The 24,276-nt window shown below is 47.9% G+C and overlaps 1 protein-coding gene across 1 annotated transcript in view; it reads left to right on the top strand.

Moving 5' to 3' along the window:
* LOC109425263 (segmentation protein Runt) overlaps positions 1-24,276 on the top strand; it is a 180,863-nt gene that overhangs the window by 8,722 nt on the left and 147,865 nt on the right. The window contains exon 2 of the mRNA XM_029861751.2: positions 19,541-19,757. Within this exon, the coding sequence (XP_029717611.2) occupies positions 19,541-19,757 (217 nt within the window). The remainder of the gene's footprint in view (positions 1-19,540; positions 19,758-24,276) is intronic.

Here is a 24,276-nt window from a genome sequence, read left to right as displayed (position 1 = left end):
TGATTTTCGGACGACTGTGCCACTCGCTGATTGCCCGTAGTTGTGGATGTTGGAGGTGGTGAATGCAAAAGGGGATGGTGTCGCAGCTCGCAGCCATTGACTCCGCAGCGATTTGTACTTTTACATGTTCGACGACCATGGAAGTTCAAGCAACAACGGCAGAGTTTCAGGGATGTAACGCTCTTCCACCGATTTTCGACACTGATTCTTTTAAACGAGGTGCAATCTGGAACTCGATGATCATCTTTGGTGCATATTGGGCAACGTTTTGTCGCAGCGTAAGCACCTGCTCCATTTGCTTCAGCGTGGGCGTGAAGAAACCCTTTCTCACGGATTTTGGACTTTTCGTGCTTCTGTATTGGCTCACCAACATACACGACAACCTTGCTGACAGAATCCACGACAGTTGTCATGAACTGACTGAGAATCTGTAGTGATGCGACCGGATGATTCTGGAGATGCTGCGCCCATTGCAATTTGACACCTGCAGGAAGTTTGTCCACCAGTTCTTGCAGCAGTATTGGGTTGGACAGATGTGACTGCTGACCGGCGGCGATTAGGTGCTGGGTTAAGTTGCGAATGGCCATCCCAAACTCAATCAGCGTTTCCAATTTCTCCGGTTTCGGAGATGGAGTTTCACGAACGTTTCTAATGAGTTTGTTGACTATCATCTCTGGGCGGCCATCAGAGATGGCATTTCACCGAAGCGATTCACTGCGGCGTCAGTTTATCGACCACACTGGGGATAGGAACATTTTTCACCACACCAAGAAACCAGTTTCTCTTGTTTTGGGTGGTAGGTAGACCAAGCGCTAGTGCGTGCTCTTGCTCGTCCGCCTTGGATCGAGTGTGGCTCACTCTTTCGCGCGCATCGCTCTCCGGCGCTCTCCCGTGTCACCTCCAGCAGTCACCGAATTATCACCATGGTGTCGCCGGGGCGAGAACTCTCCGGTGTTTCACCGCAGCGCGCACTCTGGCGCAAAAACCTCACTGGAGCGCGCGCCCGGGTGATTTTTTACACTTTCACCGAAGAGAATTTTAAATCGCTCTCGCCGCACTGTTGTGTGGCCTAGTGCTCAGGGAGCTAAGAGATTTATTTCTACCCACCAAGCTTGCGCGCATCCGAATCGCAGTGGTGGATCCACATATAAGAGAAGGGCTCCTGTTCAGATGCACAGCGTGAGTGGTGTATTTTCTATTTCTCTTTCCCACACTGAGGATATGGACATCTCTGGCGGCCATAAAGCATTTTTAATGTCTTCATGACGTCCGGAACCGATTCCGGCGACATCAGGTAATACCTGACTGACTTGAGTGCAGCGCCTTTCAGGCACCGCTGGAGCCGAGAGAGATTCTCGGCATGGTTGTAGCCGCAAGCTGCAGTCGTATTGTTAAAGCTACTCTCGAACATTGGCCACTCTTCGGGATCGCCAGTAAATTCCGGCAAGTCACGGGTCATCACTTGTCTAGCGGCAATTTGTTCGGGAGACGGGCCACGAGGAACCAACGAGCTAACGGACGGAATCGGTACTTCTACACGATGACGTACAAGCGGAACGGAGGGAGCAAACTGATTTGGATTCCGGAGCGGCTCCGGATAACGGTGATTTCTGTGTTGATCATGGGCCTCATGCACCATGGGGTTTGGTACCGCCGAACGCGGCATATCTTCGGCGGGCCTGACGATCTCATCCCGGTGCGTTTTGCGAATGGCTCCCTTTGAAACGTCCGGGCGTCTTGAAGAAATAGGAGTAGATTGTTGTTGCAACTGAAGCTGGCATATTTTTAATTGCTCTTGCGATTCTTGCAGTTGCTGCAGCGTTGGCTGGTCCTGCTTGCAGTTCTGCAAAGTGCGACGGAGATTACCGAAGGCATTGCTTCCAGGGACGGCTTGTGGATCTCTAATCGCACAATCGACCCCGCCTACTGCTCCGTCTTCCGCGTCCGTGATGTGAACAGGTGGACCTTGGTGAACATCCTGTCGGTTATCCGACGTGACTGCGGGGACATCATCTTCCTTGGCCGCTGATTTCTCGGATGCTTGTTGTTCCACCCATCGCCTAACGTTGTTCTGCCGAGACTCTATCTCGTTGACCCGACTACGGACGCTTCGAGTTTCAAACTCTTCCTGCAGCGTCTCCTCCAATAGTTGGTACTTTTGCTTCAAGTATTTCTTTTCCAGTTCCAGCTCCATTAGTTTCTTGTCCAGCTCTCGCTGCTCCTCCAGGTGCTTCATGCTCAGTTCTAAGCGAGCTTTCCGGGAAGCTGATGTCGAGGCGTTGGAAACTGACTGGGCTGCTTGTGGGAAGCAATTTCGGCACAACCATTTCGCGGTCTTCACAGAATCTGTTACGCCGGCACAGGAGTAATGCCACCAATCGGAGCACTTATCACAGGCAACAATGTTGTCAGCGGAGTCCGGCCTTTGACAGGCAACACAGCTATATGCGTTGCTGTTATCCGGTGTCTTATCACGGGACTCAGACATCTTGTGGTTGAATGTCTTAAAGTTTGTTCGGGAACGAAATGAAAATCACGGATCTTTTCAGCGATTGCTTTAAGCTGCAATTAGAGTATATATTTAGTTTATAGATTCATTGAGGTTTGTACTACAAAAGGGGCTTACACATTCAGTGACTCATTAGTTTTTTTTTTATTCCTCGAACAACAGAGGTTAGAAGCTGCACTTTGCTTGCTGTTGGGATGATAATTAACTATGTTTATTAGACTATCTCCGAATAACTAACCACAATTCTCACCTCAATCAAATTTAGGCACTCAAATAAACAAATTCAATAAAATAGTAGAAAATATAAGAAATTTAGGAAAATTAATTGGTTTGTAGTTTCACATGTAGCATATCTGTTTTCACTCTGCTTTAGTTCTGACGTTTGCGCAGACGTGTCATGGTGAAGGTCGCTGTCCGTCACCGAAGACGTCAACAGTGGTCACGGAAGGGCTGCCAGTGCTAACACGGGGCAATACGCCCCGTCGAAAGAAAAACGTCCAGCCCCGTGATAAAACTATCCTATCCTATATCCTAGGAGGGTCTTTTACCAAGTGTTTAACTGCATAAAAGTTGCAAAATAACCCAAGTAAACAGAAGTAGCTTCGTTTACAATGAAGTCAGCTTTCAAGAGGTAAAATATTACGTCAAAAGTCTCGATTTCAGACTTTTTGATATTTTTATTGTTTTTCTGTACCAGTCAACTAACGGACCAGCTTGATGGCAATTGTTCTTCAATATTTTTGATTTCTAATCGATTACGCATGCGAAAAGCGCTTGAATCGCTAGAAAATGAAGGGGGCGTTTTACCCCGGTGGGGCGCATTATACCCTTTTACCCTATCATAGACCTTGCTTTGGAAAACCAATAGTGTGCCGAAACCGGTTCCAGGTGCCCCGACAGAAGTGGTCAAATGTAGAAAAGAATCAAACGCATACACGCAGCACACTAAATAACGGCTTCTTCGATAACGCGAAGAACGATCAGCAAGAAAATAGTCTCAGGTCAGTAGTGTTCCGGAACCAGATTCGAGTGCCTTGCCGGAACTGGCGAAATGCACAAATGAATTAAACCCATACATGCATTACATCAATTTGCGACTTTTTAGGAAAACTGATTAATAGTGTGCATGAAACTAGTCTAAGACCACATCATGGACAATCGGTAGGTGATAAAATGTGAACCGAAAGTTGTAAATGTAAAATTGGACCAAACCCATGCGTATCGTACCATAAAACCACGGTAATTGGGTTTTAAATTTTGAAAAATGTACTGATATTTTTCTGAGCCACTATGATTTTTTTCAGATTTTTTAAATTTTATTTTGGTACATAAAATCAATTTCAAAGATATTTTTTGAAATCACCTTTTGACAGCTGGGCAACTGTTTGACAGCTCCCCCCAGTACAAAATGCAACGAGGAGTGATTCGACAAATCGCTCCCATACAAACTTCAAACTGATTTTAAAATAGGTTCCCGGCACCAAAATTCATGAAAATTTGGATTTCGATTCAGTTTGACATGCAGATTCAGAATTTGGAATTATCTCAACACCACTAAAGAAGCCAACTCATCAATGATTGCTATCAAATTACCTGCAGGTAATGCATGCGTAAACTTTTGGTTTTAGTTTTGTTTTGTTTAGATTGTATGATTTGTTTTTGAACGCAAATTTTACAGATATTGTGGTGGTACGAATTGATAGCTTGTTCATTTTACGATTGTTGGCTTCCGAGGTTCACTGCGGTTGATCACCAAACGGATCAGGTGTCGGAAAGCACCAAATTAGAACTTTCGGAAGTAGCAGCTGCACGAGGAGCCGCTGCGGGTGTGAGTAACATCACAATATCGTATGATTTGTATTTACAGTGTATTACACTGCCTCTCTTCTATATAGTTGTTTAGTCGGTGGGAGCTTAAGATGGCGTTTCTTAGGCGAAGCATGTTCTAACATCAGTGAGGACTCACCACCTTTGGCATCGCAAGGTGACCGAGCATCATGTGCGCTGCACACGAACTGTTCAAGCGGGGTTTGCCTAGGCGTGGCGGGGGTTCAGCAGTGGGCTCTGCTGGGCCTCTTCAGAAATACCACACATCCGGAAGCATCAACTCTGTTCAAGCGAACCGGCACCGCTTCCAAAGTGCCACAGCCTAGTCAGGGGTGCCTCGGGCACATCAGGAGCGATGTCAGTAAGCTCCTGATTACGATATACTGGCGCGCGACGTTACTGGTCAATGAGATGGTACACTCTAAGAGGACCGCGGAGTAGAGGAGTGCTGGTGGTGACGGCATTCTATCCTCTTAGTAGGGCCGGGTGACACTGACCTGAAACGACGGATGGGCTAATGTCGGAGCCGCCTTCCGTCCCATAAAACCTTGGCAAGGCCTTAGAGTACGTTCCCGAACTGTATCCAGCTTAGGAAACTAACTGGGTGGAGGTAGGTTCAGTTGAAGTATCCTGATTTGCGCTGATCCTGGCTCTGAGCTCAGGTCCCATAAGGGCCTGTGCCAACCCGTGGGTGGCCTCCCTGCTTGCATAGATAACCACCGGGATCCTTGGGCGACTACTTCAGTGGCAGTGAGGGATAGCGGCTCTAAGGGGGACCCTTACAGCAGTGATGGAAACGTATTTGATTAGGGAATCTGAGAACGTGGAGGGTGAGGTGATCAACCCGTTCGCGAAAAGCGGACTGGTCAGATCACCAACGCAGGCGTCGAGGGTAGAATCCCCGCAAGTGTCGGAGTACGGCACTCCGAGGGTCGGGTCGGCAATAGAGGACACGCAGATGAGTGGAGCAGAGCTCACGCGTGCGCTGACTCGCAACAGGGATGGACTTCCGAAGCTGCTGGTGGTCTCCGAACAGCTCGACGAGCTGATCGGATACACCAGTGGGCGGAACAACATCAGTAAAGACCTTAAAAAAGGTCTGCTGAGGCTCCGCGATTCGGTCGCCCAGGCCCGGAGGGAGTACGATCTCCTGTTTGATCGTAGTGCGGGTAGAGAGGAGAGGTCCACGCAAACGGACCGCTCCTCCACAGAGAGTGTGTGCAAGGTGCAGCCAGGTGGGGCTGCAGAGAGTGGAAAAATCTCGGCCCAAACCAAACGGCCGAGATCGATGGATGTGGAGCGGCCGGTGAGTGGCAAACGCCCGCGTAGTGCGAGTAACGCCAAGCCGGTCGCGAAACGGGCTCGGGGCAAAGAGCCGAAACCCCGAGGCGAGACTGCTAAGAGCGGTAGCAGTGACCAACCGGTCCAAGGGAAGGTGAACCCTTGGATCACGGTTGGCAAGAGAGGGCGCGTAGAAAGAGAGAAGGTTTTGAGCAAAACCAAGGCGAAGCCGGCGCGTAAGCGTACGAAAGGCGACGCACTGGTGCTCAAAGCAGAGGGCAATAGCTACGCAGATGTGCTGCGGGCTATGCGGAGCGAGGATCGTCTCTCGGGACTAGGTGCGGATGTTAAAAGCATCCGGCGCACTAGGACTGGAGAGATGATGCTAGAGCTGAAGAAGAATGCCGTTAACAAGGGCTCTTCCTACACGGCTCTAGCACAAGAAGTGCTTGGTGAAAAAGTGCGGGTGAGGGCTCTGACGCCGGAGATGACCATCCAGTGTAAGAACTTGGATGAGATCACCACCGCGGAGGAGCTCTCTGCTGTTCTTAAACAGCAGTGTAATGTGGACGCGCCATGCGCATCGATCCGCATGAGGCGAGGCCCAGCAGGTATGCAGATCGCGACGATCAAGCTTCCAGTCGGGGAAGCGAAGAAAGCGACTGCTAAGGGCATGGTCGAAGTCGGATGGTCGGAGTGCCCGCTCAGTGTATGTGAGCCGCCGGAAGTGTGCTTCAGGTGTTTCGGACGAGGCCACAAGTCGTGGGCATGCAAAGGCCCGGATAGGAGCAAGCTCTGCAGGAGATGCGGAGTAGAAGGCCACTTCGTCAGGGAGTGTAAATCGGCGCCAAAGTGTCTGATTTGCACGAAGAACAAGGGCCATGTGACGGGTGGGCCTAAGTGCCCAAGCATAAGTGGACGTAACGGCCGAAAATGACGCAAGTCACACAGTTGAACCTGAATCACTGTGAAGCCGCGCAGCAGCTGTTGTGGCAATCCGCCTCGGAGTCGAGTATAGACATCGCGCTTCTTTCGGACCCATACCGCATCCCCCCCAATAACGGGAACTGGGTTGCGGATAAGGCCAAGAAAGCGGCGATCTGTACGACCGGTCGGTACCCGGTCCAGGAGATAATCTCCACGACGTGCGAGGGCTTCGCGATTGCGAAGATCGGCGGAGTCTACTACTGCAGCTGCTATGCCCCACCTAGGTGGCCGATAGGTCAGTTCTCGTCCATGCTAGATTCGCTGTCAAGCGCTCTAGCTGGACTGAGCCCCTTGGTCATCGGTGGGGACTTTAACGCGTGGGCGGTCGAGTGGGGCAGTCGCTCTACGAACGAGAGAGGTTGGGCTCTACTCGAAGCTATGGCGGGATTGAACGTTGAGATCGCGAATGTCGGCAGTGTAAGCACTTTTAGCAGAAACGGTGCGGAGTCCATCATTGATGTGACCTTCTGGAGCCCAGGGCTTAACCCTAGCTCAGACTGGAGAGTTGATAACGGGTACACGCATAGTGATCACCTGGCGATTCGATACAGTATCGAACAGGGCGGTAGACGGCAGCAGTCGAGGATAACCGACACTCACCGAGGATGGCTAACCTCGAGTTTCGATAAGCCGGCATTTGTGGAGCGGATGCTCATGGAGCAGAATACAGACTACTTGTCTAGCGACGGTCTAGTTGGTACCTTGAGACGAGCGTGTGATGCGGCAATGCCGAGGCGATCCATACCCAGGAATGGACGAAGACCGGTGTACTGGTGGTGTCAAGAAATCGCGGAGCTCCGTGCATCTTGCCACAGGGCAAGGAGAAGGATGCAGAGAGCCCGGACCGATGAGTCGAGAGCGAAGCGAGAGGTGGCATACAGGGCGGCAAAGTTGGCACTGAACAAAGAGATCAAGGCGCGTAAGCGGGCGTGCTTCAACGATCTCTGTCAGACGGCCAACACAACCCCCTGGGGTGATGCGTACCGCGTAGTCATGTGCAAAACGAAAGGCACATCTGCACCACCGGAACGCTCTCCCGCGATGCTGCAGAGGATCGTGGAAACGTTGTTCCCGCACCACGAGGTGAGACCATGGGCACCCACACCACAAGACCATCCTGGTCCGAGTGAGGTTCCCCCAGTGACGAATGAGGAGTTAGCCGCAATTGCGAAATCACTTAAGCTGAACAAGGCCCCGGGCCCGGATGGCATTCCGACGGTGGCTATCAAAGCGGCCATCGAGGCTAGCCCTGACATGATCAGATCGGCTATGCAGAGATGCTTGGATAGAGGCGAGTTTCCGGAGAGGTGGAAAAGGCAAAAGTTGGTTCTACTGCCCAAGCACGGGAAGCCACCAGGCGACCCGTCGGCTTATAGACCAATTTGCCTCCTGGACACGGCCGGGAAACTCCTAGAGCGGATCATTCTGTCAAGGTTATTGGTCTATACCGAGAGGTCGGACAACGCGGGGCTATCAGACAGCCAGTACGGGTTTCGCAAAGGTAGATCGACAGTGGATGCCATTAGGTCGGTGACTGGATTGGCCGAAATTGCGCTGCAGAAAAAGAGGAGAGGCATACGGTACTGCGCGATCGTAACGCTAGACGTTAGAAACGCCTTCAATAGTGTAAGCTGGGCCGCCATAGAGAGCGCCATATCTCGCTTAGGCGTCCCGGCTGGCCTAAGGCGTATTCTGGGTAGTTACTTCCAGAACAGGGTGCTGATTTACGACACCGAGGAAGGCCAAAAACAGTACAATGTCACTGCAGGTGTACCGCAAGGATCCATCTTGGGTCCGGTACTGTGGAACGCGGCATATGATGGAGTACTGAGGCTAGCACTACCACCGGGAGTAAAGTTGGTTGGCTTCGCCGACGACATTACCCTGGTGGTATACGGTGAGTCGCTCGAAGAGGTGGAATTGACGGCAGCGCATGCGATTGACATAGTGGAGGGCTGGATGAGGTCGAGGCAACTGACACTCGCACACCACAAGACAGAGGTGGTGGTGGTGAACAACCGCCAGTCTGCACAGCAGGCAGTGGTCACCACGGGCGGGTGCTCGACCGAGTCCTGTCGCTCACTGAAGCTCCTTGGAGTCATGGTCGACGACAAGTTGAGCTTCAGTAGTCATGTCGAGTATGCTTTTTTTTTTTTTTTTTTTTTTTCCTTCTAAACCATAGGGGGATAAATCTGCTCATCAGACACCCTAACAGGAAGGTTAGGGTAGTGTGGGGATGAGGCCGTCTTCTACAATGCCGGTAGAAGCCAGGACTACTCTCTCCTCGACCCACTAAAACACATTCCTATGGTCGCCAAACCCTACGTCTCTCCGGAACCACCAAGAAGGTATTGCTTCAGAGAGGGGCTAGTGCATATCGCACCCTCAAGGTTAGCTGCCGTAGCCTAGCAGCAACGAACATCGATGACTCGCACTGGAGAGTCCATCACGATAGCATGCTGGCGCTTAGCCAGTTTCCCGAGTGGTCCTCGCCACTCCCTTTGTCCACGGAAGGCGGGCAGGGTCAACCCCGCCCGCGCCCTACTGCTGAGCGGACATCAAGAACTGATGCCCACATGCAACCCGATCTGACCTGCTGAAGGCAAGGGTATCACTACCCTTCAGGCCTTATCAGCTGCATCCGTAGGTTGCAGACAGCAGGGTCTCACCTACCCCGACCCTTGCCGGGGACCCCTTTCCAACCGCGGGCTCAGATCCAACCCAGTAGACCGACGCCACGACAGCACCGCTACCGGGACTTCCTCTCCGCGGCCACTTAATCGCTGTAAGGGTCGATCTCGACCGCAGGGCACCGGTATGACCTACGAAGCCGACTTCGAACCCCTGGACCACCTCTTGTACTGCATCTGGACTAGCCATTCTCCGAGTCCACGCGCCACCTCCTTTGTAGCTCCCAGACGATATGGGTGATAGCCGTTGAAACGGCATTCCAGCTAATCTCATCCCTACACATCCTCTGGACCAAGTTGTCCGGAGTTGTGTCCTCCCCGCATGTGGCAAGCATGCGGTCACGCATTGTGCGAAAACGCGGGCACACGAACAAAACGTGTTCCGCCGTTTCCTCTAAACCATTGCACACTGGGCATTCGGGAGAATCCGCATGCCCGAAACGGTGTAGATACTGTCGGAAGCAACCATGGCCTGTAAGGACCTGTGTCAGGTGGAATGAAACTTCCCCATGGCGCCTATTAATCCAACTATCTACCCTCGGTATCAACCTATGGGTCCACCTTCCTTTGGTGGAACTGTCCCACGCGCGCTGCCATTTGACCATAGAGGCCATCCTGACAGTCTTGCGTATGCCTCTTGTGCCGCGCATTTCGAAGCACTCCATATCCTCACTGATAAGAATGCTGATGGGCACCATACCAGTAATGACACAGAGAGCGTCGTGTGACACGGTACGGTACGCGCTTGCAACCCTCAGACACATAAGCCTGTAAGTACTTTCCAGCTTCCGTCGGTAGCATTCAGTACTTAGCGCGGTACCCCACGCCGGGCCGCCATACCTAAGTATGGACGTAGCAACACTAGCCAGAAGCTTGCGCTTACTGGCGTACACCGCTGAGCTATTGGACATCATCCGGGACAGTGCCGCAATAGCTGTGGAGGCTCTTTTACAGGCATAATCGACGTGGCTACCGAAGGTAAGCTTATCGTCGATCATCACGCCCAAGTGCTTGACAGAGCGCTTCGACAGGATAGTGCACTCTCCTACACTGATCTCCGTCTGCTGCGCCGACTGCATGTTGTTCACAACCGTCACCTCTGTCTTGTGGTGAGCCAGCTCCAGTTTTCTGGACCGCATCCACGCCTCCACAACCTTGATCGAGTGGTCGGTAGTCAACTTCACCTCCTCGATCGTTTCACCGTAGACTTCGAGCGTAATATCGTCGGCAAATCCGACAATCACCACTCCCACTGGGTACTCTAACCTCAACACCTCGTCGTACATGACATTCCATAACACCGGACCCAGGATGGAACCTTGCGGGACTCCTGAGGTTATGTGAAAGCACTTCCGACCCACCTCCGTGTCGTATACTAGTACGCGATTCTGGAAGTAGCTTCCGAGAATCTTGTACAAGTACTCCGGTATCCCCAGACGCAAGAGCGCATCAGCAATAGCAGCCCAACTGGCGCTATTAAATGCATTCCTTACATCCAGAGTCACTACCCCGCAAAAGCGAATTCCCCTCCTCTTAGGCTCGAGTGCTTTCTCGGCGGTTTTTGTAACCGACAAGATAGCGTCTACGGTGGACCTCCCCTTCCGGAAGCCATACTGGTTGCTCGAGAGACCATTTACGCCCTCAGTGAACTTCAACATTCGATTGAGGATGATCTTTTCGAGCACCTTCCCCGCCGTGTCAATCAAGCATATTGGTCTATATGCCGACGGGTCTCCGGGTGGTTTCCCCGCCTTTGGCAATAGTACCAGGCTCTGCCTCTTCCAAGCTTCTGGGAAAACTCCCTCGTCCAGGCATTTCTGCATAGCAGACCTGAACATCTCGGGAGCTTCTGCAATAGCTACTTTTAAGGCCAGGTTCGGAACTCCGTCCGGACCTGGGGCCTTACCTACGCTAAGGGACTTAGCTATCCCCGCAAGTTCCACATCGGTGACCCTTTCCTCATCGCCAGCCCCAGTCCCCGGCTGTCCTACGAAAGGAGGCCAAGGACTAGGATCATGACGCGGAAAAAGTCCTCCAATGATCCCCTCCAACATCTCTGGAGATTGCTCTGTAGGAGCCATCACACCTCTCGTCTTGGCCATAACGATCCTGTAGGCATCACCCCACGGGGTCGTATTGGCACTCTGACAGAGACCCTCAAAGCAGGCCTTCTTGCTTGCTCTTATCTCGGTCTTGAGCGCGGCTTTTGCAGCGGCGAACACCACCCGCCGTTCGTTTCGCTCTTCCTCTGATCGTGCTCGCTGCATCCGCCGCCTATCCCGTAGGCAGGCGCGGCGCAGGTCCGCAATCGCGTCGGTCCACCAGTAAGCCGGTGGCCTCCCATTTCTAGGGTGGACTCTCCTAGGCATGGTCGCATCACACGCACGTGAGAGCACCGCTACCAGCTCGTCGCCGTCTAAACCGAGTAAGTTTCGCTCACGGCGGAGCGCTTCCCTAAATACCTCTTCGTCGAAGTATGATGTCTTCCACCTACGAGGGCTTGGCCTTGGCCTAGCCGCCTCTTCTTCTATCCGCTGTCTGCTGTTGTTGTAGTCGATACTGTAGCGAACCGCCAGGTGGTCGCTGTGAGTGTAGCCATCATCTACTCTCCAGTTCGAACTACTTGTTAGGCCAGGACTACAAAAGGTCACGTCAATAATTGACTCCGCTCCATTTCGACTATAGGTACTCTTGGTACCGACGTTAGCCAAGTCGACATCTAAGATGGCCAGTGTTTCTAGCAGGATCTGACCCCGCTGGTTCGTGAAACGGCTTCCCCATTCCACAGCCCAGGCATTAAAGTCACCCGCTATTACCACCGGCCTTCGCCCTGTTAGCACGGTCGTTAAGCGGTCCAGCATTTGCGTGAACCGCTCGATCGGCCACCGCGGAGGCGCATAACAGCTACAGAAGAAGACCCCGTTTACTTTGGCGACCACGAAGCCTTCATAGGTAGTAGACACCAACTCCTGCACGGGGTATTTACCCGTCGTCCATATCGCCGCCATTTTCCTGGTCCCATCCGAGGCCCAGTTGCCGTTGCCGGCGGGTACTCGGTATGGATCCGAAATGATGGCGATATCCGTCTCCCACTCAGAAACCGCCTGACAAAGCAGTTGCTGAGCCGCATCACAGTGGTTCAGGTTCAGCTGCGTTACCTGCACTGTGATTTGTTGCTCACTGCGGCTTTCTTAAAGGCCGGGCACCCTGGACCACCCATCGCATGTCTGTTTTTCGAGGTTTTCCCGGTACAGATCATGCAGATGGGCGGACTCGTGCAGCTTTGGGCCTTATGACCTTCAGCGCCGCATCGCCTACACAGTTTGCGCCTGTCGGGGCCTTTGCAGTCCCACGACTTGTGTCCTGGTTCCAGACACCTGAAGCAAACCTCAGGTGGCTCGTGGAATGTCAGGTGACAAACACACCAGCCCACCTTAATACTCCCTACTTTAACGGATTTTTTAACATCCGCCACAGGTAGCTGAACCAGAGCTATCTGTGTCCCTGCTGGCCCCTTCCGCAGCCTGACGGCTGTGGCGGCCACCTGAACATCGCACTGTTGCCGCAGTGCCGTGACGAGCTCTTCCGCTTCGGTGATCTCGTCTAGGTCTTTGACCTTCAGAGTCGCCTCATGCGTAAGAGCCCTCACCTCCACTCCATCACCAAGGACCTCTTCTGCCAGCCTCTTGTAGGCGGCGCCCTTGTGATCCTTCTGGCGCTTAAGCTCCAGGATCATTTCGCCCGTACGAGTACGTCTGATACTGCGTACATCGGCTCCAAGACCCTCGAGCTTGGCGTCGCACCTCATCGCCTTCAAGACGTCCGAGTATTTCGACTGTTCGGTCTTGATGACGATAGCGTCACCTTTTTCGCGCCTGGCACCTGCCTTCCTACGCCTTGGCTTGGCGACCTGCGCTTCTACCTGCGGAATCACCTTCTTCTTCTTCTTCCGCTCTACCTTTGTCCAAGGAGGGTCTTCTCCTTGGACCGCCCTGCTCTGTGGCTGCTGAGGGCCCACCATTGGTCGCAACCCCTTATTCCCTTCATTCCGGGACGGGCCAGCCTTTTCAGGCCCACCCTTCCCAGCTTTCCGGGAACCCTGGCTGGGGTCCGACTTTCCAGCGTTACCACCGGCTTTCGGGGTTATTATACGCCTGGCCTTGCGGGCGCCGCCAGACAGCTCCTCACCTGACGGCTGCCTCGCCCGCTTCTGCGAATGCTTGTCACGTTTGTCACGAGCATTCGCTTCCACACTCCTCGGACTACCTGCGAAGGAGAAGGCCTCTGTTTGTGTAAACTGTGTGTGTGTCGAGTATGCTTGTAAGAGGGCGAGTGTAGCGGTTATGGCATTGTCTAGGATGATGTCAAACAGTTCGGCAGTTGTCTCGAGTAAGCGGAAGCTGCTCGCGTCAGTCGCGGTGTCCATACTACGGTATGGCGCCGCCGCATGGTCGAACGCGCTCAAGCTGCAGAGGAATGTTGGCCGACTAGAGAGTGTACATAGGCTGATGTGCCTCAGGGTGGCCAGTGCATACCGGACTGTCTCGAAAGACGCGGTATGCGTGTTAGCGGGCATGATGCCGATAGCACTGGTGTTGGCCGAGGATGTTGAGTGCTACGATGATAGAGGTACGAGAGGTGCGCGACGAAACGCCAGAACTTCGTCTATGGTGAAATGGCAAAGAGTCTGGGACTCTTCAACAAAGGGTAGGTGGACACACAGGCTCATACCGAGCGTGTCCCGGTGGACGTGTAGACCCCATGGCGAAGTGAACTTTCACCTGACACAATTTCTGTCGGGCCATGGGTGCTTTAGGTGGTACCTGCACAGGTTCGGGCATGCAAACTCACCCTCATGCCCGGAGTGTGCAAACAGGGCGGAGACGGCGGAACATGTACTCTTCGAGTGCCCGCGTTTTGCGGAGCAGAGGTCGAGCATGTTAGAGGTATGCGGCAGGGATACTACTCCCGATAACATTATTGAGAGGATGTGTACGGGGGTGGACGAGTGGAATGTCGTGTCGAACACGGTATCCACAATCGTGCTCCACCTCCAAAGGAAATGGCGGGCCGACCAACAGTTAGTCGAGTTGGCCCCCTAGAGATAAGCCGAGTGTGATGGCTGACAGATGAGCGAGAGTGCGAAAGCACAGTCCCCCCCTCCTCTACGAAGTAATCCCTAACGGGCGTGCCGCGGAGCAAGGTCAGGTAGTGCAGAATGTGGTTTTCCTACGGTGTTGCTAACCAACAGGTTTCCTCATTCTATAAAAAAAAAAAAAAAAAAAAAAAAAATATAGTTGTTTAGAGCACCTTTTACAGTTATTAATTTAAGGGTTTTCTTTGCCTGTCATTGCATGCATTTGTATATTGTGAGGCAAGTACAATGATACACTATGCCCAGGAAGTCGAGGAAATGTTCCCGACCGGAACGGGAATCAAACTCGCCGTTTCCGGATTGGCGATTCATAGCCTTAACCACTAGGCCAACTGGAGACCCTTTTTTGATAACACGATGATCGATTCGTAAGAACATAGCCTCAGACCATATTTTAGACAACCGGTAGAGTCCTAAAACTAGTTGTGGTGGCCCACTAGAAGTGGTCAAATGTAAAAGTGATCTGTAACCATGCATAAGATAAATCAAATCGTGGTTTTTTAGGTAACCTAACGTACGTTAGCAATGATATTGCCTCAGACTATATTTGGGAGACCCGGTGGTGCTCCGGAACCTGTTCCGGAAAGTAACCAAATGTACCATGCGACACACCACATCACGGCTTTTTTTAATAACCTGAGGAACGGTTAACTAGAAAATAGGCTCATACCACATTAGAGACTACCGGTAGGGTTGCACAACTAGCGTTTGATACTTCGCCGGAACTACGAAAGTAAATAAAATCAATGCAAGCGATAAATATGTGTAAGAGAACAAAATCTTGACATATTAAACCCACATACAAACAGACGTCTCACTATACTCACTACGTTCTTGTTTTCAACGGTCAATAAAATATAACCATATTCTGCAGAAAAAACTTTATCGAAGACCGCAAAGTGATCTGTGATTGTGTAAAAAGTTATATCTTAGCTTGTTAGTATCGTCTTGATATTGATCAGCTCCCAATGTTAGTGAAGGTACTCAAGCAGTCAACTGAGAAATCTGATATTATTCAGCTCTGCTTTTACGCTGAACACAACGTCGGAGTATGTGCCATCAATAAGTTTTAAGTCAATTCAATGATGGCTTTGATAAAATGCTTGCTTTTCTTAAAACATATCAGGATTCAGGAACGCTTTGACTTACGTCGACGGAAAGATCGTGAGAACATATACGACGAGAAAGGCACTATCACCACTAGGTGAATTAATCTGGTTTTTAATTTATGGACGAGTAAGTTAGGGCAAAAAAAATAATTTCATAACCTTTTAAGATATTAAAAGCAGAACTTCAAAGTTTGACCAAAAAATATACGTTTTTTGGAGTCGACCATTTTGTAGATATAGGAGATTTCTCTATCGAAAATATGAATTTTGAAAGTCGGTGTTGAATGATATGTTATGTGTACATAACTGTTAACAAGCATCAATATTTTCCAGATTGTTTATCGTACAAATTTTACTCGCTACAGATTTTTGAAATGTTGAAAAATCTTAACAAAATTGCATTTTGTGCAGATTTTTATTTTGTGAGGTGTATTCATTTAACCATATTTTCAATAATACTAAACATTTTCCAAATTTTTCCAAGGTATTCTAAACTTAACTATATTGTGAAGATTTCATAGAAGAACCGCAATGAAAAGACCAACCCAGCTTCGAGATAGAGCATTCTGAACATTTTCAACTACTTTCCGATACACTCCTTAAACATCCTTGCCTCACTCCAGCAACGGCTCGGATGGAATCGGACAAGACACCGTTGTGCAGTAATCTGCAGGAAAATGCCCTGCACTGTGTTTCAATGAGGCCGATGATTTTCTCAGGTACACCCTTGCGCCTGAGGGCTTCTCACAAGTTTTCGTGATTGAGACGGTCTAAAGCTTTTTCGCAATCAATGAGCAAGCGGGAACAACCCAACATAAACATCGATTCCATCAACTCAAAATTGGCTTGACGAACGCATCCCCGAAGTTGGATGGAAAGAAATCACTTTTGGGTAGTTTCGTCTCTCCGTGTACGTAGGTGAGAAAACGAAATCTGCCAACAAGCATCAGAGCAACTAGAGCTTATCAGAACATCGCAGCAGGGCTTAGGGACAAAACGTCGAATGCCAAAACGTCGAATGCCTAAACGTCGAATGCCAAAAGGTCGAATGCCAAAACGTCGAAAGGGTCAAAACGTCGAAAGGACAAAACGTCGAAAACGAGTAATCTAAGCAAATAGTGAGTTCTTTATTCTTTTAAAGGATACTCATTCTTTCATCTGCCATTCTTGTATCAGCCAACTAGTTCAAAGGGGAGCCTCCTTGGGGCTCCCTGAAACAACACCTCAGGGTAGGCATGTTTCTTGACCAGTTCTTCGCGGGTAGGGAATAATCGCACTGTCGTAAATAAAAACTCACATCACGTCACGTTAAGTGTAACATTATTTTGTCCCGGACTTTCCCGGCCTTTTCTTCTCCTACTTCTTCGGAGCTTCTTCTACTGGCACCCAGTGTTGCATTTGAACTAAACGCGAGCCAAGAATGAACTAAGTTTGGATGTGTCATCAAATCTTCTGTGCGTCCTGACCAAGGTGCTGCCCTAGGACTTTGTGACGCATCTGCACTGCATACATGCGTTGTTGCGCGAATATATGCGCCACAATGAAGTGGGACATTTTGGCATCGGGCATTAAGATTCTGCCCCGAAATCCAGATTTTCCGGTAATCCACGGTGACCGAACCGGTCCCCCTCTCAATAGAGGGTGAGTTTCTGAATTGAATCAGCCCAAGATTGTTAAAATTGGTGAATAAATGGTAGAAACATGACCATTTCAGTTTACCAGGTACCAGGGTACCAAGTTGGCATGTTGGCATTCTGCGGGTGCAGTTCTTGCTCAAGTTGCGTTCACTTTCGAGCTCACGTGCGTTCCAAATTTTGAACTGAACAATGTTTAAATATGTTTGATCGCAGCGTGCCTTTTTTGAACTACAACGCAAATTGATCGCGTTCAAAAGCAACACTGCGAGTAGCACAATGTCAGTGCCACCACAAATTTTCAGCATTACGGCATAACTTCCTTCAGGGTGGCTACGATCGATGGCTGCCTCTAGCTATCGTCGGCCGGATCTCTGGCACCTTTAGGGTATTGATGGCGATCATCGGGCGCATTATTCCTTCAAGGGCGTCTGGTTTTGTTACGGCTGTCCTTCTCCGCAATTCATTCGGTATTCCAAAATATGGTACTAGCACAACAATGCCAAGTACAGTGACCCCACAATTTATGAATCGGCAAAAATGACCACAGTTTATGGTTTACTCCATTTGATCAACATGGTGATTCATAAATAGTGTACAAAATTTAAGGTGATTCATCGGTGTGGGGTCACTGTATCCACACAATAATCTTTACACAGCTGGTGGTTTCAACTCGGGTCTGAAGCATCATAGAGTGCAAAATGAGCGACTGACCTTCAGCGCTTGGGCAGTGACCCGAGATAATGAGACATAATGAATGTGTCCCGGTTAATTAGTTCGTCATCCTGTCATCTTGGTGGATCTACCGTATCGCCACCCCTCTCAGACTATCAACAGGATTAAATAGATCCACACAAAATCTCAAAAAAAAAAAAAATCCACACTGAACTGCGAACAGTTACACACTTTTCGACGTTTTGTCCTTTCGACGTTTTGTCCCTTCGACGTTTTGTCCTTTCGAAGTTTTGGCATTCGACGTTTTGGCATTCGACGTTTTGTCACCCATTCCGCAGCAGAGGTAGGCCTAGAATGTCAAGACGATGACTTGCAACCGCCTAGAATTGACATTAGACTGGGTCAACAAAGTAGATTTTTCGGCTTCCAAAAAACTTGTGCAAAATTTAGGTGCGATTGGTTGCATCGCTGCACAGATCGAAAAAAGAGTGTAAAATTGTGTGGCATATAATGCACATAATTGGAGCGTGGGATATCACAGAAGTTTACATGATATATCATGTAAAAGTCATGAAATATCATGTAAACTTCCATTACACAGCGCAACATTTTTTTGTCTCAAGAGCAAACTTACGTGTCTCCGAAAGATTTTGGGCCGCTGAATCCGAATCCGGGCTCAGATTTGCTCTAACACGTCACAATTTTGAGCTATACCTCAATTTATAGGGCAAAATGTGCGATTTTGGGCTTTTTTGACAGCAAGCCATTAAGCTTGGAAATATTTTTTTTTGAGCAATCAAAAGGTTAATTGGTCAATTAACATCTAAATTAACGACTCATGCAAAATATTTCGTTTTACCTAATCAAATTTGAATGATTTAAGCATTTTATGTTAGTATGAAAACTTGCATGCAACTTTTGGAGGATGACTTGTATGGGAAATATTGTACCTATCATAAATCGCTTAAAACTATCAAATTCGATTTGGTAAAACGAAATATTTTGCATGAGTCGTTAATTTAGATGTTAATTGACCAATTACCCTTTTGATTGTTTAAAAAATATATTTCCTTGCTTAATGGCTTGCAGTCAAAAAAGCCCAAAATCACATGTTTTGCCCTATAAATTAAGGTATAGCTCAAAATTGTGACGTGTTAGAGCAAATCTGATCACGGATTCGGATTCAGCGGCCCAAAATCCTTCGGAGACACATAAGTTTGCTCTTGAGACAGACAAAAAGTTATTTTTTGTTACGCTGTGTTATATGTCATGTAATTCAGCATGACCCTGAGTATTTACATGACATATAACACAAATTTACATGATATATAATGTAAACCATCATAACACTAAGTTTACATAACTAAACTGAAATTTACATGTCGTGTAAATCGCATTATTTTTATCTGTGTGTATTGTGCATTGCGATTGAAATTTGCATGGCATTTGGTATGAGAAATTTTTCTTATAAATTGCTTTTTTTATATTTAAAACGATCTAACTAATGACGTTGAAGTATACCTTAAGATATGCCGAAAAATTGCGGCAAAGTGAGTTTATCTTGACTGGCTTCTAATTCACGTCAGTACACAAATTCCTTGGCCCCACGTTTTTTCCCAATCGTTGGCATTTCATTCCGAGAACTCAAACACATCTTTAATGTCCTTTCGCAGGTTTGCACCGTGCTTCCGAATCACTGGCGATCGAACAAGACACTGCCCGTGGCCTTCAAAGTGGTTGCCCTTGGAGACGTGGGCGACGGCACGATGGTGACCGTGATGGCAGGCAATGACGAGAATTTTTGCGGAGAGCTACGAAACTGCACGGCCATTATGAAAAATCAGGTGGCAAAGTTCAACGATCTCCGGTTTGTTGGCCGTAGCGGCAGAGGTAAGTGGTGCTCCTATGTTTCTGTCACTTATCTATGAGCGAATTTATTGGAGGGATTAAAAGGGATTACCCATGGGATTACCCTCAAATACTATAGTAAAACATCCGAAAGGGTTACCACTTGAGACACTGCGAAAGATTTTCAACGCCCTTCATTTAAATTCTACATCAAAATTTATGGCCATCCAGATGCCAACAGAGATTATCACTTTCATTATTCCTTTCACGAGAACGTTCCACTTTAAACTTGCGCCCCTTTTCTATTATGGCGATTTTTTTCGCTCCCGTTTAAATCTGCCCGACTTTCCCTCGGCGGGCGCTAAACAAGGGATTATAAATTGTTAACTGTAGCTTCTTTTTTCGGCTTGTCAGGTCACCTCCTAGAGCGTTCTTAATTTTAATTTCCGGGAATTAAAACTTTTTTTTTCTTTACGCATCCGAACCAGCAAGAACCGTGAAAAAAAAAAACAATACCATTTCCGCTCCCTTTTCCCTTTTCGGTGAACTTGTTTTTTTTTTTTGTGTTGCTTTAAATCCAGTTGTGCGTAAAAAGACGCATCTCAAGAAAGTAGGCGAAAATGAGCAGCTTCTTTGCGGGACAATTAGACAATGAGCAATAAGTAGCTGGTCGTGTCCGTTGGTTTTTTCCCCGTGGAAATGACCCTCGAAAAGTGGATGGTTGGCGACTTCTTTTCGGACGGTTTGTCTGTCGACAGGGATTCTTGATTATTTAAATTTTAATTATTTCTTACTTGTGCATTTTTTGGAGGGTTTCTGGTGCATGTCGCGAAAACCGAGGGGAAATTGAAATTACGAGGAGTTGCTGTATTAAGTTAAAAGGCAAACACAAGTAAATTTTTGAAACTTCTTATTCTGTAATAACGTATGAAACATTCAAAGAGCCTATAGGGTATTGTACCGTTTGGGCAGGTGTACCTATTTTGGGCACTTGTCGCTATACTTAAGTCAATTTGAAACCGATTAATTTGAATTTTTGTCCAGAGTTAGATACTGTACGTGCCTAACTCTGGACAAAATTTCAAATCAATCGGATTGAAATTGACTTAGTTATAGCGGCAAGTGCCCAAAATAGGTACACCTGCCCAAATGGTACAAGACCCTAGCTCTTTACAGCGGGTCAAAAACAACTGAACTCCAAACTATTCAGTATTGTTTGTACTGAATGGCAGCCCAAGTGTCAATCTGAAGCATTACCCAACATTTCTATCTCGGAATAGTTGGCTCAGGGTCAATGAAGTCATGGTCTGCTCCAGTGTGAGCCAACTTATCAGACAATTCTAGATTGAGTTTAAATAAGGGCGAAAGTAACATGAGAGAGTTCTCTTCATCGACTCCCTCTTCTTCAAATAAAGTGACAAGATGCAAGTATGGTTGAACTTTTTGGTCATAAATCGCTAGGTTGCGATGCAATCTAGCGTTTAAGTGTAAAAAAGTTCGATTGAATTTGCATCTTGTTACTTTAATTTGCTCATTACGTTCTCTCGAACTCTAGGAATTTCTCTGGAAATTTCTCCGGGAATTCTTCAAGAAAATTTTCCAGGATGTCCTCTAGAACCCACTTCAGAAACTCCTTCTGGGAATTTCTCCAGGAGTTTTCCAGGAATGCCTTCGGATTTCCTCCGAGATTCTACACAGGAATACCTCGATGAGTTCCTCCGGAAATTACACCATGAATTCGGGATTTTCCTCAGAAATTCCTTAGAGAATTTCTGCAGACTGGTTTTCTCCGAGAGTTTTTCTAGCAGTTCCTCTAGGAATATCTCCGAGAATGTTTCCGGGAATTGCTTCGGAAATTTCTTCAAGAAATTGTCCGGGAAATCCTCCTAAAATTCTTCCAGGAATTCCTGCGGGAATTCCCCCAGAAATTCCTTCGGGAATTTCTTCAGGAACACTTCCGTTTTTTTTTCAAAAAAAAAAAATCCACTGAAAATTTTCTCCAGGAAGTCTTTCTTCAGTAAGTATTCCGTGACTTTTTTCAGAAAACGCTCTGAGAACTTCTCCAGGAATTCCTCTGGGAATTTCTCCAGGAATTCCTTCTCTGTTTTCTCCAGGAATTCTGCCGGGAATTTCTCTGGAAACTCCTCCGCGGATGTCTCTAGAAATTTTCCCTGGAATTTCTCCAGAAATTCCACTAGGAATTTCTTCAGGAAATCCTTCCAAATTTTTTTCTGGAATTCCACTAGGAATTTCTTTACGACTCCCTCTTGGAATTTCTCCGGGAATTCTTCAATGACTCCCATCAGCAATTATTATTCCCAAGGTGATTCCTTCAGTTATTTCTCCGGGATTATTTCCAGGAATTCTTTTGGATATTTCTCCATGATTTCCCCCGACAATTCCTCCAGAGATTCGTCCAGTTATTTCCGTCGGGGAATCCACCAGGAAGGAGGATTCCCTGAAGAGTTTTCCAGAGCAATTGCTGAAGAAATTACCGGAGGAATTCCTAGAGAAATTTCCTGAGGAATTCCTGGACGAAATCCTAGAGGCATTCTCTGTGGAATACTTTGTGAAATTCCCAGAGGATTTCCTGAGAAAATCCCGAAGATTTTATTTAAAAATTCCCGGAGGTATTTCAGAAGAGTCCCCGGAGGAATTCCTGGAGGATTTTCGGGAAGATTTGCAGAAGAAATTCCCAAAAGAATTCCTGGAGGATTTTCTGGAGAAATTGCCGGAGGAATTACAGGATGATTTTCCGGAGGTATTCGTAAAGGAAGTCCTAGAGGAATTCTGGGAGAAATTCTCAGAGGGATTTGTGAGAAAATAAAATCACGGAAGACTTCCGGAAGAGATTGCTGGAGAAATTCCCAGAGAATTTTCTTGAAAAAAAAAAACCGAAAGTTTTCCTTAGAAAATTCCCGGATATATTCCTGGAAAAATTCCTAGAGCAATTCTTGGAGAAATTCCTAAATAACATCCTGAGGGAATTCCTGAAAAAAATTCCCCGGAGGAGTTCGTGGAGGAATTCCCGGAGGCACTCATGGACGAATTCTGAGTCCTGATGGGAGTCCTAGAGAAAATCCTGGCGAAATTTCCGGAGGAATCCCCGGAGGATTTCCTAGAGGATTTCCCGGAGGAACTTCTGGAGGATGTCCTAGAGGAATTCCCGAAAGATTTCCAGAAGAAATTGCTGGAATTCCCAGTGGAATTCTTGGATAAGTTTCTGGAGGAATTTCCGGAGAAATTCCTGGAAAAATTCCCGGATGAGTTCCTGTAGAAATTCCCGGAGACATTCCCGGAAGAAAAAACGGAGCAAAAGAAGCAATATTGTAGGGTGACAAAACTTGTCTGCAAGGGGTCAAAGACGGTGTTAGAGTATTGTCTCTTGTACCACCGTACTCGACCGTCTACTATCCTGCCAAATAGTTCTTAGCTTGCTGAGCAACTATGCTGGAAATGGAATATTTCTTGTTCATTAGGGTGTTCATACAAGTATTTTCTTAATATTAGACGGAACCTATCGAATAATATCAGAACCAAGGACGCCAGATACGTCTTACTTCCTCTTAACTTTCGGAACAATTTGTTGGACGTTTTCCGATTTTTGAGATAAAATTGTTCGAATGTTTTGATTGCTAGTGTCCCCTAGCTTCACCATTCTCGGATAGTTCTCAACCTGCCGAACAATTTTACAGAATACGCCATGTTTTTAGCATATAACAGTAATGAGACACACGTGTTTAAATATTATACACACGGTGCCACCTAACGAATAAATCACAAATCAAAGACTCAACTATCAGACAGTTTTTAACTTGCTGAAGAACTTTGTTGAAGACGGTATCATTCTATCTTATCAGGATTCTGAGATATAGAAGTTTGAACATTTTTTACCCTGGCGCCACCTAGCGGACGATTCTCGAACCAAAGACGCCATTGCCAGATAGTTCTTAGTCTGCTGATCAACTTTGCTGAAAACGGCATGCTTGTACCTCATTAGGGTATCGAGATATACGTGTTTGAATTTTTCAGACACAAGGCGCCACCTAGCGGATAAATCCCAAACCAAAGACTTTACTATCAGATAGTTCTGAGCTTGCTGAAGAATTTAGCCGAAGACAGCATCATTCTATCTTATCAGGTTTCTGAGATATGAGGGTTTGAACATTTTTGACACTGGCGCCGCCTAGCGGCCGAATCACGAACCAAAGTCGCCGTTGCCAGTTAGTTCTTAACCTGCTGAACAAATTCGCCGAAGACACTATACTTCTATCTCATCGGGATCTTGAGATATACTTTGCGCAAAGTATGTGGCCAATTTTGGTACCCCAAGACAATCCGGAATAACTCCGGAACCATGTGGACCAGGCACCCATGTCCCCGGCATCAAAAACAAGAAGAGTTTTTCGGGAAGTTGTGAACATTTCATCAAAATCCATCGAAAAACAAAAAAGTTATGACCATTTTTGTGCTTTTCCGAAGGTGGAAAATGTACGTTGGCTGGATGAAGGTTAAAAACGGGACAGTGTCTACCAAGTGAGTAAGACTGATGTATGTAGCA

Source organism: Aedes albopictus, chromosome 1 (genome assembly GCF_035046485.1).
Source record: "Aedes albopictus strain Foshan chromosome 1, AalbF5, whole genome shotgun sequence".
Taxonomy (NCBI): Eukaryota; Metazoa; Arthropoda; class Insecta; order Diptera; family Culicidae; genus Aedes; species Aedes albopictus.
This window is presented reverse-complemented; position numbering and strand designations above follow the sequence as displayed.